General features: G+C 39.7%; 1 protein-coding gene across 1 annotated transcript in view; it reads left to right on the top strand.

Moving 5' to 3' along the window:
• TNFSF11 (TNF superfamily member 11) overlaps positions 1 to 17,271 on the top strand; it is a 43,002-nt gene that overhangs the window by 5,955 nt on the left and 19,776 nt on the right. The window contains exon 2 of the mRNA XM_037136673.2: positions 2,886 to 3,053. Within this exon, the coding sequence (XP_036992568.1) occupies positions 2,886 to 3,053 (168 nt within the window). The remainder of the gene's footprint in view (positions 1 to 2,885; positions 3,054 to 17,271) is intronic.

The raw sequence follows: 17,271 nt of genomic DNA, 5'->3' as shown, positions 1-17,271 counted from the left end.
TAATTTACTGTGAAAAAAACTTTTCAAATGCTTTGCTACACTAGAAAGATATCCATTGCTAATTTGTACCATGTGAATTATTTAATTAGTGACTAAAATAGACTAAAAGGTATCCTTTTTTAGTCACATGTAGATTCTCTGTTCAGACTCCTTTGTTAGGAGATAGGTTGTGAAGTAGGAGATACATTGTGAAACAGTGATTCTCAACTGCACATTTTTTTAAATGAAATTTTTTTATTGTTGTTCAAGTACAGTTGTCTTCATTTTCCCCCACCATTCCCCCTTGCCTTACCCACCCTCACCTCTTATCCTCAGTCCTACCCCCATTGGGCTTTTCCATATGTCCTTTATACATGTTCCTTGATGACCCTTCCCTTTTTTCCTGTTATACCCTCTCCCTCCCCTCTGGTTACTGTCAATTTCTTCTTTATTTCAATGTCTCTGGTTATATTTTGCTTGCTTGTTTGTTTTGTTGATTAGGTTCCACTTATAGGTGAGATCGTATGGTATTTCTTGTTTACCAGCTGGTTTATTTCACTTAGGATAATGCTCTCCAGTTCCATCCATGCCATCCCAAAGGGCAGGAGCTCCATCTTTCTTTCTGCATTCTACTATTCCATTGTGCAAATGTACCATAGTTTTTTGATACACTCATCTACTGATGGGCACTTAGGCTGTTTCCAGCACTTACCTATTATAAATTGTGCTGCTATGAACATTGGGCTGCATAGGCTCTTTTGAATTTGTGATTCAGGATTCTTAGGGTATAATTCCAGTGGTGGAATTGCCAGGTCAAAAGGCATCAACTGCACATTTGAAACACCTGTAGAGGGTTTCGATTCACCCCTTCCCTTAGGAATGTTGATTAAATCGGAGGGGAGATTCTGGGAATGGTCTTTTTTTTCCCCTCAAGAGAAAGAACAAAATCTTTGCGTTATAGTTCTTTGCATCAAATCATGAACCATTATTAAGTTCTGCATATTTTGGTACTAATTAATGTTGTTAAAATTGGTGTTCAAGGAAATTTGAAGTCACTTTAATAACAGAAATCTATATTTATATATTTGACATTTAAAAGCATTATTTGTAAACTTTAATGTGCATCAGAATCACCTGGGATCTAGTAAGAATGCAGATTTCCAGGTAGTGAGTGGGTGTGGGGAGCTATGATTCTGCATTAATTCTTAACAAGCTCCACCTGGGCCACTAATGCTGCAGGTGTTTGGGCTGCACTTTCAGTAGTGGGAGTACTTGGGACTGCTGCTTCTGTTACAAAGATGCTTAGCTTGTTGGCAGGACTTGAACTTAACTGACTTCAGGGTCCCCAGTCATTTCCCCATTGACATCATATTGTTCCTCAGCTCAGTGTTTTTCTGGTGGTGAGCTACCAAGGCCCTTGCATGAATATTCTTTCCTGAGGTCTGAACTCAATGACCTTTCATGTCAGTTGCCCAGGCTTCTCTGCTTTTGTGGGAAACTTATTGGCATAAGTGAGTTTTTTTTAAAGCATGTGACTGAAAGCTTTTCGTATATAAAACTCAAATATTCTGATTCATAATAATTTTTTAAACAAAATATAAAAGTAAATATGGATTGAAAATATTTTTGCTTTATGAGTGTTATCTTTCCCATGATTATATATAATCCTTATACTTTGCAAGACTGGAATAATAAAATTTATATTAGTGGATGCACATTTGTTGAAAAGCTATCATTCCATCTTGAGAATTTCAGATACAGATAAGATACTTTCCAGTTTATATCCAATAGCTCTTTAATGAATTTGAACATCTTTCTGATTACTTTTAAAAAAAGATAATTAAACCTGAGAATAGAGACTTGATATTATTGGCTGAGCTTTAGTTACTATAAACTTATATAATTTTTCCTTTTAATTTTTTGTCTAGTCTGTATCTACTAATAAGTAAATGTACATGAAGTACCTTGAATTTTGGGGATAAAAGGACAACAAATTAAACTATTATGATTAAAATGATTAATAGCTAGTCATCTCTTCCCTTCCTTGGCAGTTGAAGCACTACAGAGCCCTGGAAGGAGTAGGCAGAGGATTTTAAGGAACAAGTAGTGCTAAATGCTTTTGCTGGCACCTGGTTCAATCAGATGGCCAGCTAGCAACCCGATGAGGATATTTTGGGTGGGATGATACCTCACATTACATGAATTTTAAGGTCCCCTAAGTACACATCCATATAGTTTGCTTGACCCCATGCAGCCCTTCTCATCTCAAGTGACACCATCTCACTTACACACATGCCCAGGTGCCCCCGACAGCTGTGCCTCTCCGGGCTGAGAAACACTGAAAAGAGGTTCAGTAAAAAGGCAAATTATCTCTGGCTTCAGGTTTTCTTTGGGATTAGGAAATGGATTTCTGTTACCCTATTTGGCTGATTAAAATACACATTATTTTAGGAAAGAGGTCAGACAAATATGGTGGCTAAATAGGATGTTAATTTAACTTGATTTATATAGGCTTCATGCTTGGAATATCTGAGTGGGCTTCATAATCCCATCCAGCATGCTGCATATGATTTAAAGACAAAAACTTTCTGTACCTGCACTGGCCAAATGTGATTTCCTTGGTGCCCCATCCCCTATGAGGACTTCTACCTTGTCAGACAATTTTGACAATTTCACCATAAATCCATTTGTATGCTTGTGTTGAGGATGATGGTTAGCTCCACCTAAAAATAAATTAGAAGTCAATGTTTTTGTAAATTGGAGGGTAATTATATTACCTATTAATTGTTGGGGACATAAAGACTCTTGCAAAAATATATATATTTTTTGTCCTTAAGGCACATTTTATTAAATAGAAGAAAGATTAATGTTAAACAATCTAATGTTCTTACATTTTTGTTTCTCAGATGGACCCTAATAGAATATCAGAAGATGACACTCACTGCATTAATAGAATTTTAAAACTCCATGAAAATGCAGATTTGCAAGACACAAGTCTGGAGAGTCCAGACACAAGATTAATACCTGATTCGTGTAAAAGAATTAAACAGGCCTTTCAAGCAGCTGTGGGAAAGGTGAGTCCACGTTGAGGTTATAAGTTGAAGGCCCTCATTGATTCCATTAATAATGAAATTAAAATAGTCTAAGTGCTGTTGATTTTGTTCTTTTTTATTTTAAGCATTCGTAAAAGAGCTAAAGAGACTTAATGGATTAGCAGAATTGTTTTGAAGTTGTTGGTTGAATATGGCTACCAGAGACATTCATGTTTATGGAAATATTCTTTTCTTTTTTTCTCTCCTTCCTGTTCCTCTTCTTCCCTCCTTCTCCTCTCTTCCTCCACTTCCTCCTCCTCCTTCTTCTTTATTCTTGAGTTGGTGGGTCAGTTTGCTAGTTTTAATTCTCTGCCATAGAACCATTCCCTCACTTCAAAGCACTCTGATAGCTATTTCCTTTATATTTGGTTTTGTCATGGTAGAATCTCCTGTTCTACATCTGTTGATCTAGGGTTCTGTTGAGAATAATTGTAACTGGTCTATTGTTGTCATTTATGGTGAGGAGGTAAGCAAACAGAACAGGACATGATGTGATGGGCAAGATAGACTGTGTCCATTTTTTCATTTTCCGGGAGAGCTGGGTGAGAAGAGAGAAAATGGGGACAGAGAAGACCAGTGACTTCTGTCATGCTGACAGCTTTAATTGAGAAACACTGTGATAACTGCATGTTTGACTCTTCTACATAAGGTCACTTGAGGATACATCAGCCTTGGGATTATTTCATTTACTGACTGGGTAAAGCCCAAGGAATCCAGTGCCTGTGCACGGCATGGATTCTTATATCCACGCTTATATCCCAGCCTCTAGTTTGCAACTTCCTGGGCTATCTCTGATCATCTTAGAGTAAATCCAAAAGTTCTTCAATTCCTTAAATCTAAATTAAATTTGAATTGAGTTTACTTTTTAAATCGACAGGTAGTAATACTATTTTTTAAAGAGGATTCGAGTTAAAGGTGATTAAGCTATTTGTATAACCCTTAAAGTTGAGATAGCACCAATTTTCAACTGACTATCATTTCAAGCATTGCAAAGAACAAAATGTTGACTAAGAAATTAAACACAATTGTCATAGATTCTAGTTGCACCTTAATCTTTTAGATTACATTTAAAATGTTTTAAAAAGTGCATCATGGAGTCAAAGTGCAGATCACTCTTATATCTGTGACAACCTATTGTTTGTAAGTATTAAAGTTTCCTTGTAATTAATGCATAGGTGCTTAGCTTTATGCAGTAGATGCATATTTTAAAATGCAGGTTTAAACTCAATCTTGTTTTCTTACATTATAATTTTTGAGGTATAATGATAGCAGTTCTGCTAGTCTATTCATTTTTGTTTTGTTTTATGCTTGATTTTCATTGGTCTGCTTTTTATTCTATTTCCCCAATATTTAGTAGTCTCTCTGCAAGAAATTATTTACATGTACTAGACTTAATGTATTATTTCAAAACTGAACCCCTGATTAAGGTAATTCTGGTTAGGTAAATGATTATTTACTAGTTTTCTGTTTAGATTGACCCAGGATGTATATTCTTACAATGAGGGGAAATTTTTAATTCCACTGGCTTGGTCTTAAAAATTGTCTTTTTTGTTTCTTCTGAAAAAATAAGTATGCAGGTCAGTCCAGGTGATTTTGAAAATAAATAATGTTAAGAAGAATAGATACCATTGGCATTTACTTGAGAATGTAAGAATGGTTCATCTTAACAGGTTACAGGAGAAAAACATTATCATGTCATAAATACTAAGAAGTGACTGACAAAATTTTTCTTTTATTTCTGATGTTTAAAATGCTTTAAGAAATAAAACTAGTTGGATTCTTAATGTTATCTGTAATTGCTCAAACTGAAAGTTACCATATGGTGAAAAATAGAGGCATTTTTTTAAAAGTCAGGAACACAGCGCAGATGCCCAGTATCCCTATGTTATTACCACTCAGAATATACTAGCTAGTGTAAGTACACAAAAGAATGCAATATGAAAATATATGTGTGGAGAAGGTAGAATTTGTATGTCATGTGATTTGTATGTCATGGGAGAATCAAAAGGAACTGAAAGGCTACATACAAAATAAAATGGTTTATAAAAGTTAATATTCACTGGCTCCCCTCATCTCAAACAATAATTAGAAAACATAAATGACAGTCAATTCATAACTTTAAAATATTTCCTAAAATAAACTTAAAAAGGAAGGTACAAAGCTTTCCTATAAAACGAGGAAACTCTAGAGTAGCTTTTAAATTGGGTTGGAGAATATCAAGAAGTAACTATGCAAAGTCAAAATCCATGAAAGATGACAGCAACCTCAGAGGAGAGCTTGTGTGTGTGTTGCCACTCAACATAGTAAGAAGTGATTTTAAATAAGTGGGCATAGTTTGAATTACTCAAAAATTGTTCTGGGACTATTTATTTATATTTTTCAATAAACTTGTAATGTACTTAATAAATTTAATACTTCCTAGAGAGCAATAACCTTATTGCATGTTTCATGGGAAAACAAATCCTAGGTGGAGAGAGCGCTCAGTGGCAAATGCTGCTCCCTGGCAATTGTGCAATGCCTTCTGTGGCTTCAGTGAACTTTTCTGCCCTTACCTGCCCCATCAGAATGTACCTGTCCAGTGTCCCATTCCCTCTGAGCTTTCTAAGTGACTGCCAGCATAGTAGATAAACCAATTTTTACTTAAAGATGTTGATGAGCAACAGTGGCAGAATTTTTACTATTTTAGGAGTCTTTTGGAGACATGGGGCCTCATTCCAAATGAGTAACGTTAATTATAAGAGATTCAATACCTGGCAAGCTGGGAGAAAGATTTGTGGGCAGACAAGAATAGTGAATTGCCTTTATTAAAGGCACACAGTCTTCATTATACTAATAGGGTGGTATGACTCACAAAATGCGTAGAACTTTATTTTATTAGTTTCACATTTGTTTTGGTGGTAATATAGGAATTTACATATTAACCACAGGTAATATTCTTACACAGGTAATCCTTTTTTAAGAATGACTATCATGACACATCAGTGTGTTTGGAGGTAGAAGATTTCTTGCTCCAGACAAGAGGATCTTTAGGAAGGAGACGAGCACTGTTCATACCTCACCATTAGACTCAACCAGTGTTTGTTAAGTGCACATACTGTGCTGGGCACTTTGCCATCAGGTGTCCTATGCCTAAGGATTTACATTTCTCTTACCCTTGCCAAATAATGATTTTCCAGATGTGTTATCCTTTGATAAGGATTATTAGTTAATGTGACATTCTATACAGCTTGCCAAAAATAATCAGATTTCTCATTTCTCTTGCCAATGCTGAAAATAGGATGGTTGTATCAGGCATTTATAAGTAGGTTTGTGTCTTAGTTTTAGTTCTAATATAGATATTGAGTGAACCCATGAAACAAAATTACATGTGTGGCTGCAATCATTATTGAGAGATCAACCCATCTAGTGGTAACAAATGCTAGACATAAGCACAATATCACATTGTATGTGTGCAAAAAGTGGTGTTTACCCAGCCTGTCTTTGGTCAGACCAGTAATGCTGTTTTTTCCCCCTTTTTTGTTTGTGGCTGGGTTTTCTTGGCTTTTTTCCCCTTTAGCACAGAACTCCAAAGCCTCTTAGTGATCCAGCCCTACCAACCACAATTTTCAAAGTCTATCATAACAGTCTATGGCAATAAAGAAAACACTAGTACAAATATGGTGTCTGATTTATAAAGCAATTCTTCTTTCCAGCCTTGGCAGCCTCTGTGGCTTCTGCCAGCCCAGGAACAGAGTGGTAGCTCAGGCCTGAGCATGGGCCTGCCCCACATGGGCAGGGTGGGCACCTGGCTTTCAGGCCTCCTGGCCGGTCTCAGTGGAAAGCCGTCTTGTTATCATTATTGGTTTTCATATACTGAAGTGAATTTGGAGAATTTTATAAAATTGTACTCAGAGCTATGTTTTTAGTTCACATTGATAGACCTGCTTCTGTATAGTTTATGGGCTATGAGGAGATGGACACTAACGGTACATTCTGAGAACTTGGGGCTCTGACTCTCTTTGATTAGAGTATGCCAGATTATTGATTTCACATTGGATACCCATTTGTGAAGAACTTCCTAAAACTTACTTTCAAATATATTTGAAAGAATAATGTGAAGAGAGAGAGAGATCAATATACTACTTATACAAGCCCTTTGTTCTTCAAAGTGAGGTGTTCAGTATATTCAAGATGATCCCCTAGGACATGGGAAGGAAACATGGGGAGTTACCTGTATATGTATTTTTTTAGTATTAGCTTTAATTTTTTCTTTTTATTTTTAAAAAATATTTTATTTATTTGTTTTTAGAGAGGGGAGGGGAGTGAGAAAGAAAGGGAGACAAACATTAATGTGTTGTTGCCTCTTGTGTGCCCCACTACTGGGGACATAGCCTGTAACCAGGCCATGTGCCCTTGCTGGGAATCAAACTGGTGATCCTTTGGTTCACAGGTTGGCGCTCAATCCACTGAGCCAAGCTAATCCACCTGGGACTAGTATTAGCTTTTTTTAAAAGCTATGTTTTTGTGACTATTTTATAATATACCTAATATACAGGGGTGGGCAAAAGTAGGTTTACAGTTGTTTGTATGAAAAAATAATTAATAAGTAAATAATAAAATAGAAGGACTATATACGCACTTTTGCCCACCCCTGTACAGGCTTTTTAAAAATTGTATTTATATAAATAAACATGTAAGTTCAAGAATATTAATTCTTTTATCCTGAAAGAGCTGCACAAACAAAAATATTTAGCAATCATGAAATGAAGCCACATGTTCCCTCAGGAAGGGAGCTGCAGCCATTTCGCTCCTGCTTCTCCTGTCACACCTAGTTTAGTTTGAAGAATGAAGGGAAGGAGCAAATAGGTGTTGACGACTTACTGAATTCTGTAAACTAATATTTTGAAATACAGACATTAGTAGACAACTCATAAAGCCATTCAAATATCATAAACCTGGTTCTCATTTATCTGATGTCCTTCTAATGTTACAGTTGATAATTATATTATAACCTGAGGCAATAATGAAGGTTAATGTTTTGCAAATCATCTTCATCCTGATTTCACTTTTAGTCTCATTTTTCTTGGGACTCTTCATCTCCTCATAGCCCATAAACTATACAGAAGCAGGCCTATCAATGTGAACTAAAAACATAGCTCTGAGTACAATTTTATAAAATTCTCCAAATTCACTCCAGTATATGAAAACCAATAATGATAACAACAACTGATAAGTTTTCTTGTTGGCATATGCTTTATTAACTACAGTAAACCATTGAACAACAGAGGTTTGAACTGCACAGATCCATATGTATATGAATGTTTTTCAAATAAACACTGTAAGTATATCTTCTCTTCCTTAATGTTTTCTCTTTTTTTAAAGTATATCTTATTAATTATGCCATTACAGTTGTCCCATTTTTTCTCCCCTTTCTCCCTGTTTTATCAGCATTGCCTCCCCCTTAGTTCGCATTTGTGGGTTATACATATAAGTTCTTTGGTGTCCCCATTTCCTATACTATTCTCAACCTCCCCCTGTCTATTTTGTATCTACCATTTAAGCTTCTTAGTCCCTATACCTTTCCACCCATTCTTCCTCCTCTTCCTCTCTGTTGCTAGCCCCCCCATGTGATCTCCATTTTTGTGATTCTGTTCCTATTCTAGTTGTTTGCTTAGTTTGGTTTTGTTTTTTAGGTTCAGTTGTTGATAGTTGTCATATTAGTGTTCATAGTTTTGCTCTTCTTTTTCTTAGATAAGTCCCTTTAACATTTCATATGATAAGGGCTTGGGGATGATGAACTCCTTTAACTTGACCTTACCTGACAAGCACTTTATCTGCCCTTCCATTCTAAATGATAGCTTTGCTGAATAGAGTAATCTTGGATGTAGGTCCTTGCTTTTCATGACTTGGAATACTTCTTTCTAGCCCTTCTTGCCTACAAGGTTTTCTTTGAGAAATCAGCTGATAGTCTTATGGGAACTCCTTGGTAGGTAACTGACTCCTTTTTTCTTGCTGCTTTTAAGATTCTCTCCTTATCTTTAATCTTGGGTAATGTAATTATGATGTGCCTTGGTGTGTGTCCCTCTGGGTCCAACTTCTTTGGGACTCTTTGAAGTCTATTCAGAAGACTTCTGGACTTTTCAGAAGTCTATTTCCTTTGCCAGGTTGGGGAAGTTCTCCTTCATTATGTTTTCAATTTGTTGCTCTTTCTTTTCTCCTTCTGGCACCCCTATGATTTAGATGTTGAAATGTTTAAAGTTGTCCCAGAGGTTCCTAAGCTTCTCCTCTATTTTTTGAATTCTTGTTTCTTCATTCTGTTCTGTTTGAATGTTTATTTCTTCCTTCTCCTCCAAATCATTGATTTGAGTCCTGGTTTCCTCTTTTCACCGTTGGTTCCCTGTGCATTTTTTTTTATTTCACTTTGCATAGCCTTCACTTTTTTCCCTCTATTTTGTGACCATACTTAACCATTTCTGTGAGCTTCCTGATTAACAGTGTGTTGAACTGTGCATCTGATAGGCTGGCTATCTCTTTGTCACTTAGTTGTTTTTCTGAAGTCTTGATCTGTTCTTTCATTTGGGCCATATTACTTTGTCCTGGTGCACCTATTACATTGTAAGGGGCAGAACCTTAGGTATTTGCCTGGGCGGGGCAACCCACATCATTGTGTTGTGGCATAGTATGTGGGGGAGGGATCTGAGAGGGAACAATGCCACTTGCTCAGCTCTTGGTTGGCTTTCAGTCACTACCTTTGCTACCCACAAGCAAATTGTACTCTTCTGGTGCTGATTCCAGGGTGGGTGGGTTTGTGTGTGCTCCAGAACCCTGTGGGTCTCTCCAACAAACTTTCCTGTGAGGCTTGGAGTTTCTCCTGCTGCCTCACCTCCCACAGGTTTTTATAGCCAGAGGTTTTGAGGCTTTGGTTCCCTGTGTTGGAACACTTGGTTGCACGATGTGTCTCGCTCCCCATTTGTTTTTCCCAGTTTATCCACATGCACATATGGGACTGCCTGCCACCACCTTGCCACCTCCTCTCCACCTGGCTGCCAGTCTCTGCCTCTCCTACCAGTCTGGATGAATGTTTCTTCTTTAACTCCTTGGTTCTTGGACTTCCATACAGTTCAATTTTCTGGCAGTACTGCTTTTTTGTTTTTTGTTCTTTTTAATTTGTTGTTTTTCTTTTGGTATGCAAGGAGGCAAGGTATATCTACCTATACCTCTGACTTGGCTGCTGATTTCCTTAATACTATTTTTTTTTCTGTAGCTTACTTTGTTGTAAGCATATAATACAAATAACTTGCAAAATATGTTATCAACTATTTTAGTTATTAGCAAGGCTTCATTAACCTACATTAACAGTAGGCTATTAGTTAAGTTTTGTGGGCTGATTCCCCAAGCCCCCCATTTTTAAGGATCACCCATATTTCCTGGAGTCAGGAAGCTTCTGACCCACCAAATACTGGAAAATGAGGAATAAGACCAGAGAGTTGTCATTTTTGAACAATTAAATCTTACTTGAAATTCTGTTTTTTTAATTTCCTTGAAATCAGTACCTACTTAACCTTGTCTCCTGCAGAATTCAAAATGTGAATGCAAAGTATCCCCAATAGTAATAACTTCATCCCCCCCAATTCACATGCTTTGATCCTTAATGAAATACTCACTATTATTGATGCAGATTACACTGTTATAATGAAGAGACCCATCATTCAAGAAACTCAATAAAAGAAAATTGTTTTCTCTTGCATGCAGTAATCTAGAGGGGAGCAGTTTAAGGCTAATGGGAAGGCTTTTCCATCCTCAACAGTCCCCTTCCATCTCTGGGCCAAGCTCTTTCTTTATTTGTTGTCATTTACAGACAGAAGAAAGGGAGGGAGGAAGAAAACCTGAGGGAAGTACCTGGGAATTGACACATCCTCACCTCTAGTAGTATCTTATTGGTGGAACTTACGCAGAAGACCACACCTTGGTGCCAGAGAGGCTGCACAATGTTGTCTCTAGCTGAGTGGAAATTTCCAAAAAAGCTTGAGGAAGGGGATTTCATATAACTGATTGGAAAAAAAAGGAGAGAGCAGATTTTAGGGGACAATGGGCAGTTTCTAGTATTCACTAAACCCCATTTGGGCAGGAAAATGAGGTCACTATGTGAGCAAGAGTTAATTAACTCTGTGAATATACAAATGTCTAAAAAATTTGAATGGTCAAGATTTTATTTTCTAAAGTTTAAAATACTTTAGAAATATTTAAATTACAGGAAACAGTAATTTAAAAGTAAATTTAATACCATGCAGCTTTTTGAGGAACGTTCAGGAGTCTGGTTAGCCATATGCTTCTCTGACCCTTGAATAAAACTTGATCATCATCTGAAGTTTTTAGTAGGTTTTGTGGATTCAAGAACATTAATTTAAAACCAGAAATTTTATCAAAGTGTTTATGTTTTCTATATGTAAAACTGATCCCTTTGGAATCCCTATTTCAGTTATTATAAGAAGCCTATTTCCATTTTTAAAACTAAAGTACATGGGGAATTAAATAAAATTTGAGTAGATATTAGCTGCTTATGAAATAATCATTAGAGTTGTTATATTGACATTATTTCTTATTTGCTTCCTAGTAAATGCATGCACACACTGCTCAAAAAACAAGGCAAAAAAAAATTAAACTCCATTCATCATCTCTTTGCCTTTGTGTATAAGAGTATGTGTCCCAAGAAAACCCACAAGGAAACTTTGGGTTGGGGCACTGATGTTCCCAAATCAAGATGTTAGTCATGCAGTGGTTTTCTAATGGGATTTCATCTCTGTTTGCCATAACAGTTTTGGGAACTGCAATTCAATCAACCTCAGTTGTATCTAGCATTTATAAAAGCTGTCTTTATTGAAAATCTGAGGTAAGACCCACAGAATTTTCTTATAACTTCAAGGGCATGTACCGCCTTTGTCCACCCATGGGCTGTAATGTGCTCAACTCAGGGGAGACCTGGGACAAAAGGTAGGGTGGTTTGCAAGAGGGGAATAACCAGTGAGTGGTGTCATCAAAGGTGGTCTATCTTCATGCTAGAAGTACTCCAGGATGGAAGAAAAGACATTCTGGGTTGACATTTTTAAAGAAACAGAGAAGGGAAAGGACATGCCAGAAAGAGGAGCATCTAATTACATGGCATGGAATCTTGGGCTCAGATTTCAGAAGTGAACAAAACTGAGGGTCCTGGGTTGCAGCGGAGGGTGGTGAAACACGGACTGGACACTGCACTGGGAGTGGCTTACCCTAAGAAAAGTATAACTTGTGGAATTGGAGAGAAGGGTGCCCAAGGCTGTGTTTCCCATATCTGCTGATCCTAATCACCTGGAGTCCTTGTTTAAATGAAATAAATAAGTAAATAAATAAACAACTCACTCCCATATCTGTCACAAATACTCTGATTTGGTCGTTCAGGACTAGGCTCTATGATTTTGGAAATCCTCTTTCAGTAGGGCTGATCTGTGTTACAGGAGGGCTTCGTATAGTACCTGGCACTGAGAAGGTGTGTAAGCATCTTAAGGAGAGGTGAGAGACGCTGGAGGACAGGGAAACCACTACTGAATGAAGTGACTGTGTTTGAGAAGCAGGATCAAGCTTGTGTGGTGTAAAAAGATGGGTGTGAGACATTGCAGAGAGCAGTCTGTCTGAGATGAGCAGACGACAAATAGTTTGATTGGACTTTTTTGAGGTTCAGGGTCTGGAAGAGTTTCACTCCCACATAGTTCCCTCATCACTAGGGTGCTACCCCATTCCTCAATCTTTGTCCTTCAAGAACACTAGGTGGAGGTGGTGGTGGTAGTTGTAGTAGTCGTAGCAGTGGCAGCAACAGTAGTAAAAATAATAATGTTGTCATGATTATTTTTGTTTAGACTGTAAGGCTCATACTCATCAGAAAGTTTTGGTGAGCTCCAAATCTCCCCTCCCCAGTATTTCTCATCTGACCTACCCTTCCACAATGGGGATCACCATACCGTCATGCCTGAAACCCTAAACCGGAAGCCAGAAGACTGTCTTACACTCTTACTAACTCTTCCCCCCAGCCCCATACTGTGAATTCTACCTTTTCACAAAACCTTTAACTACTTCTCTCTATTCTTAATGTCTCCTTAATGTAGGTGTCACCATCATTTCTTGCCTGGGTCAGTGCAGTGACCCAGAGGGTTTCACTGCACATGAAACACTGTCTATGGTTTCACAGCCTCTAGTTCACTTATTCACACTGAGAGACTTCTAAAATGCAAATCTGAACATGTTGTTTCCTTTGTTGCTTAAAAAATTCTTTGGTGAACCCTGGAGTCATCGGGCTGAGCTGCTGAACATGGACCACAAAGTCCTGTGTGTTCCATGTTCCAGCCCGAGTCTCCAGACTCACTGCCTGTGCCCCCTCTCATCACCCTGCCTCTGCTTGTGCTCAGTGGCCACACCAGCGTGAAGTGCTGGCCCCTCCCGAATCTGGCTGTACCAGCCCCCTCTGCCTCCCTGCTGTGATCCTGGGAACCCACAGGTCTCCTGGCCCCTGGCAGCCATCACTAGACTTTATGTAAGGGAATGAAAGAGTGAATGCATTATGCGTCTTTGTGTGTGGTCCTTTTTATGCCATTCCGGGTCATTCTTTGTAATTAGTTTTTAAATTGTCTTTCAAAATTCAGTTCAGGCATTACTTCTGGAAGGAAGCCCACACTGATGCCTGGCTGCCCACCTTTGGGATTAGGAACCCCTCCTGTGCATGCCCAGGGCTTCTAGTTTCCACCCCTTCGATGCATCAGTTGTACAAGTCTGACATTGCTGGGGATCACTCAGATGTAAGCTTTGCAAGAACATGAACTGTGTGATATGTAGTTTCTGTCCCCATTGGCAGGCATACAATAAGTGCTCAAGAAAAGCTTAAAGAACCAGTTTAATGAATAAGCGAGTGATCTCTGCTCATCCCTACTTTCGTTGTCATTAGGTGGCTGGTAGTTAATATTGCCAGAAGCTAGCCCAGAAAGATTTGCAAAGGGCTAGAGGTTATTCCCAAGCATGCTGTTTTTTCTGCTTCTTCAAGAGGGATGCTTCTTGCCTCTTTGGAGAATCCACACATTAGGAACCTTGAGGTGGGAGGCCCCTCACTGATCACTCTGCCCCTTTCTTTCTGGGCCTCATTTGTCCACAGTGGCTGGCCTGGTACCTCTGTTTCTCTTTGAGTCTCATCCTAGTACCAGAAACACTTCTGGGAGGATGTGTGAGAATGATCCTTCTTCAGAGGAAGATGATGCTTTGTGAATGTCGACAGCTGTCCTCATGTCAGGGGCCTTGGCTATGTTTCAAGTGGTAGAAGAAGGCAGAGACATGGCACACAGCAGGCCCACCTGGACGCCACATGGCAATCACTTTGCCAAGCCCTGACACCACACTTTTTAAACAAGTACCGTAGCACAAGACATTTTAAAATTGGGCTGTTTATGGAGACTAATAGTGCTGTCTTAGGCTGCTTTATGAAAATCCAAGGGGACCTGTAACTGTAGAAGAAGCTTCGTCATTTAAACCATGAAGGTCAAACAATAAAAGCTAATGTTCTCTTCCCAGCAAAGCCATCACACCGCCAGGAAAGCATCCTTTTGCTTTAGGAAACAAAAGCACTCTCTTTTTCAGCCCCTCAGTGGGGAGAACACGTTATCTGTTTGCAAAGATGCATCTTTTCCAATCAGCCAGCTTCTTCTGAGAGAAATGAGCACCTGGGGACTGTGCTTAAGGTGGCAGGAGAAGGTCAGTCCACACTGCGGTGAAGTTCTTCCCTGAGAATTTTCAGGGCTGCCGAGGGGTGGTGGCAGGTGATTCAGGCAGGAAGTAAAGAGATTAGGAGGCTAAGGGAGGGTACTTGAATGTGAGGGAAATAGTATGCTCGTTAAGAAGGCCTTATCTTCAGGAGAATTTTTCAAATGAGTAATTTATATTAAGAAATAAATAATTTAGGGATCAAAAAGTAAGTTATCAATTTAAGTCCTAGATGGCTCTTACCTTCAAAATTAGTGGAGCCTGTGCTCCATCTGCCCTCTCCCTTCCGGCTTCCTGCTGGCATGCTCTCCACCCGCCAGTGCCCCTCTCCCCGCAGTGGGGATAGTGAGGACCCTGCCATGGGCCCCAGTGCTCCTGTCCTCTCTAGTCCTGGAAACCCATAGGGCTCTGCTCCAGGGGGCCTGGGCTGAGAAACAGGCTTCACTACACTGCTCATAATATGTATATAAGTGACAGATCACATTTTGATCTGTGTTTGCTTTGAGGTAGTTTTGAACAGTCACCATTGACAATTCATATGGAACTGGGGGGTCTCTAGCTTCATCCAGGTGCATATGAAAAGTCTCTCCATGTTCTGTACATTTGAAGGTCAGTGTGAGCTTTAGAAGAGGAGGAAGGCAAGAGGCTAAGACATTGATTCTAATCCTGTCTCTGCACAACACCTGGTGGGTATTCTTTCTGTGCCTTGTAAACAAGACTAGCATGGGAATAAAATCTTTATCACAAACATGAACCATCTGAGGGAGCAGCTGTACACAAGTCTATGTGAACTGGAGGGCAGGATGCTTTGGGGAAAACTGTCTGTGAGTAGTTCCACATGGCTGGCACCTCTGGCACCCAGGGGCATGCTGGGGGGGGTGGGATTTGGGGGCACAGGGCAGGAATAACAGGAAAATCTGGAACAGTAGCCAGCCTGGTTGTGCAAGGCCTGCTGAACAAAATGAAACAAAATTAACTTTCTTATTAAAAGAAGGTGCTCATTAGGCCATTGCTAGCAAAAAAAAAAGTAGGGGGGAGGTTGGTACATGGAGTCTAAACTACCAGCAGCATGACTAGGTAGGAAAGACAACATGTCGAACTTCTGGCCAAGATGGAGGTGCAGGTAGACACACTGCACCTCATTGCATAACCAAAATAAGGACAACACAAATTTAGAAACAAAATAACAACCAGAACTGACAGAAAATTGAACTGTATGGAAGTCTGACAGCCAAGGAGCTGAAATAGACACATTCATCCAGACCAGTAGGCAGGGCAGAGTCGGGTGGCAGAGCAGAGAGGTATTGGGGCACAAGAAGCAGTGACACCGGCTGTGCAAGGCACCCCGGGCACACAAGAAGGCAGTGGGTAGACCCTGGGTGCACAGGTGGTGGTTGGAAGACCCCTGGAACAGGGTGGCAACTGGTAGACCCAGCGACGGGGTGAGGGTGAATCGAGGCACTGTGCACAAGGTGGCTGGCTGACCCAGCAGCCCCATATTGGCATGCATGTAACTGGGGAGCGAGACAGACTGCACAACCCGGGAGCCCAGCGCAGGGAAATAAGGCCTCAAAACACTGATTGAAAACACCTGTGGGGGGGTGAGGCACAGGGAGAGACTCCCAGCCTCACAGGAGAGTTAATTGGAGAGACCCACAGGGTCCTAGAATGCACACAAGCCCACCCACACAGGAATCAGCACCAGAAGGGCCCAGTGTGCTTGGAGGAAGTGGCGGAAGGGACTGAGGTCCAACAGAGAGTGGAGCAAGCGCCATTGTTCCCTCTCAGACTCTGCCCCCACATATAGCATGCAACCCAGTGACTGGGTTGCTCTGCCCTGGTGAACACCTAAGGCTCCCCACTTCAGTACAAACAGGCACGACAAGACAAAAAAAAAGTGACCAAAACAGAAGAACAGATCAAAGCTCCAGAAATAATACAACTAAGCGACCAAGAGATAGCCAACCTATCAGATGCACAGGTCAAAGCACTGGTGATCAGGGTGCTCACAGAATTGGTTGAATTTGGTCACAAATTAGATGAAAAAATGAAGGCTACACTAAGTAAAATGCAGCAAAATGCACAGGGAACCAGTAGTGATGGGAAGAAAACTGCCTTAAATCAATGGAGTGGACCAGAAGGAAGAAAGAAACATTCAACCAGAACAGAATGAAGAAACAAAAATTCAAAAAAAAATGAGGAGAGGCTTAGGAACCTCTGGGATATCTTTAAATATTCCAACATCTGAATTATAGGGGTACCAGAAGGGGAAGAGGAACAGTAACAAGTGGAAAACTTATTTGAACAAATCATAAAGGAGAACTTCCCCAATCTGGCAAAGCAAATAGACTTCCAGGAAATCCAGGAAGCTCAGAGAGTCCCAAAGAAGTTGGGCCCAAGAAGGAACACACCAAGGCACATCATCATAATTACATTAGCCAAGATT

Source organism: Artibeus jamaicensis, unplaced genomic scaffold (assembly GCF_021234435.1).
Source record: "Artibeus jamaicensis isolate MK-2021 breed Jamaican fruit bat unplaced genomic scaffold, CSHL_Jam_final contig_414, whole genome shotgun sequence".
In the NCBI taxonomy this organism is placed as follows: Eukaryota; Metazoa; Chordata; class Mammalia; order Chiroptera; family Phyllostomidae; genus Artibeus; species Artibeus jamaicensis.
The sequence above is the reverse complement of the archived record's forward strand: the minus strand, read 5'-3'. Positions and strand labels throughout refer to the sequence as shown.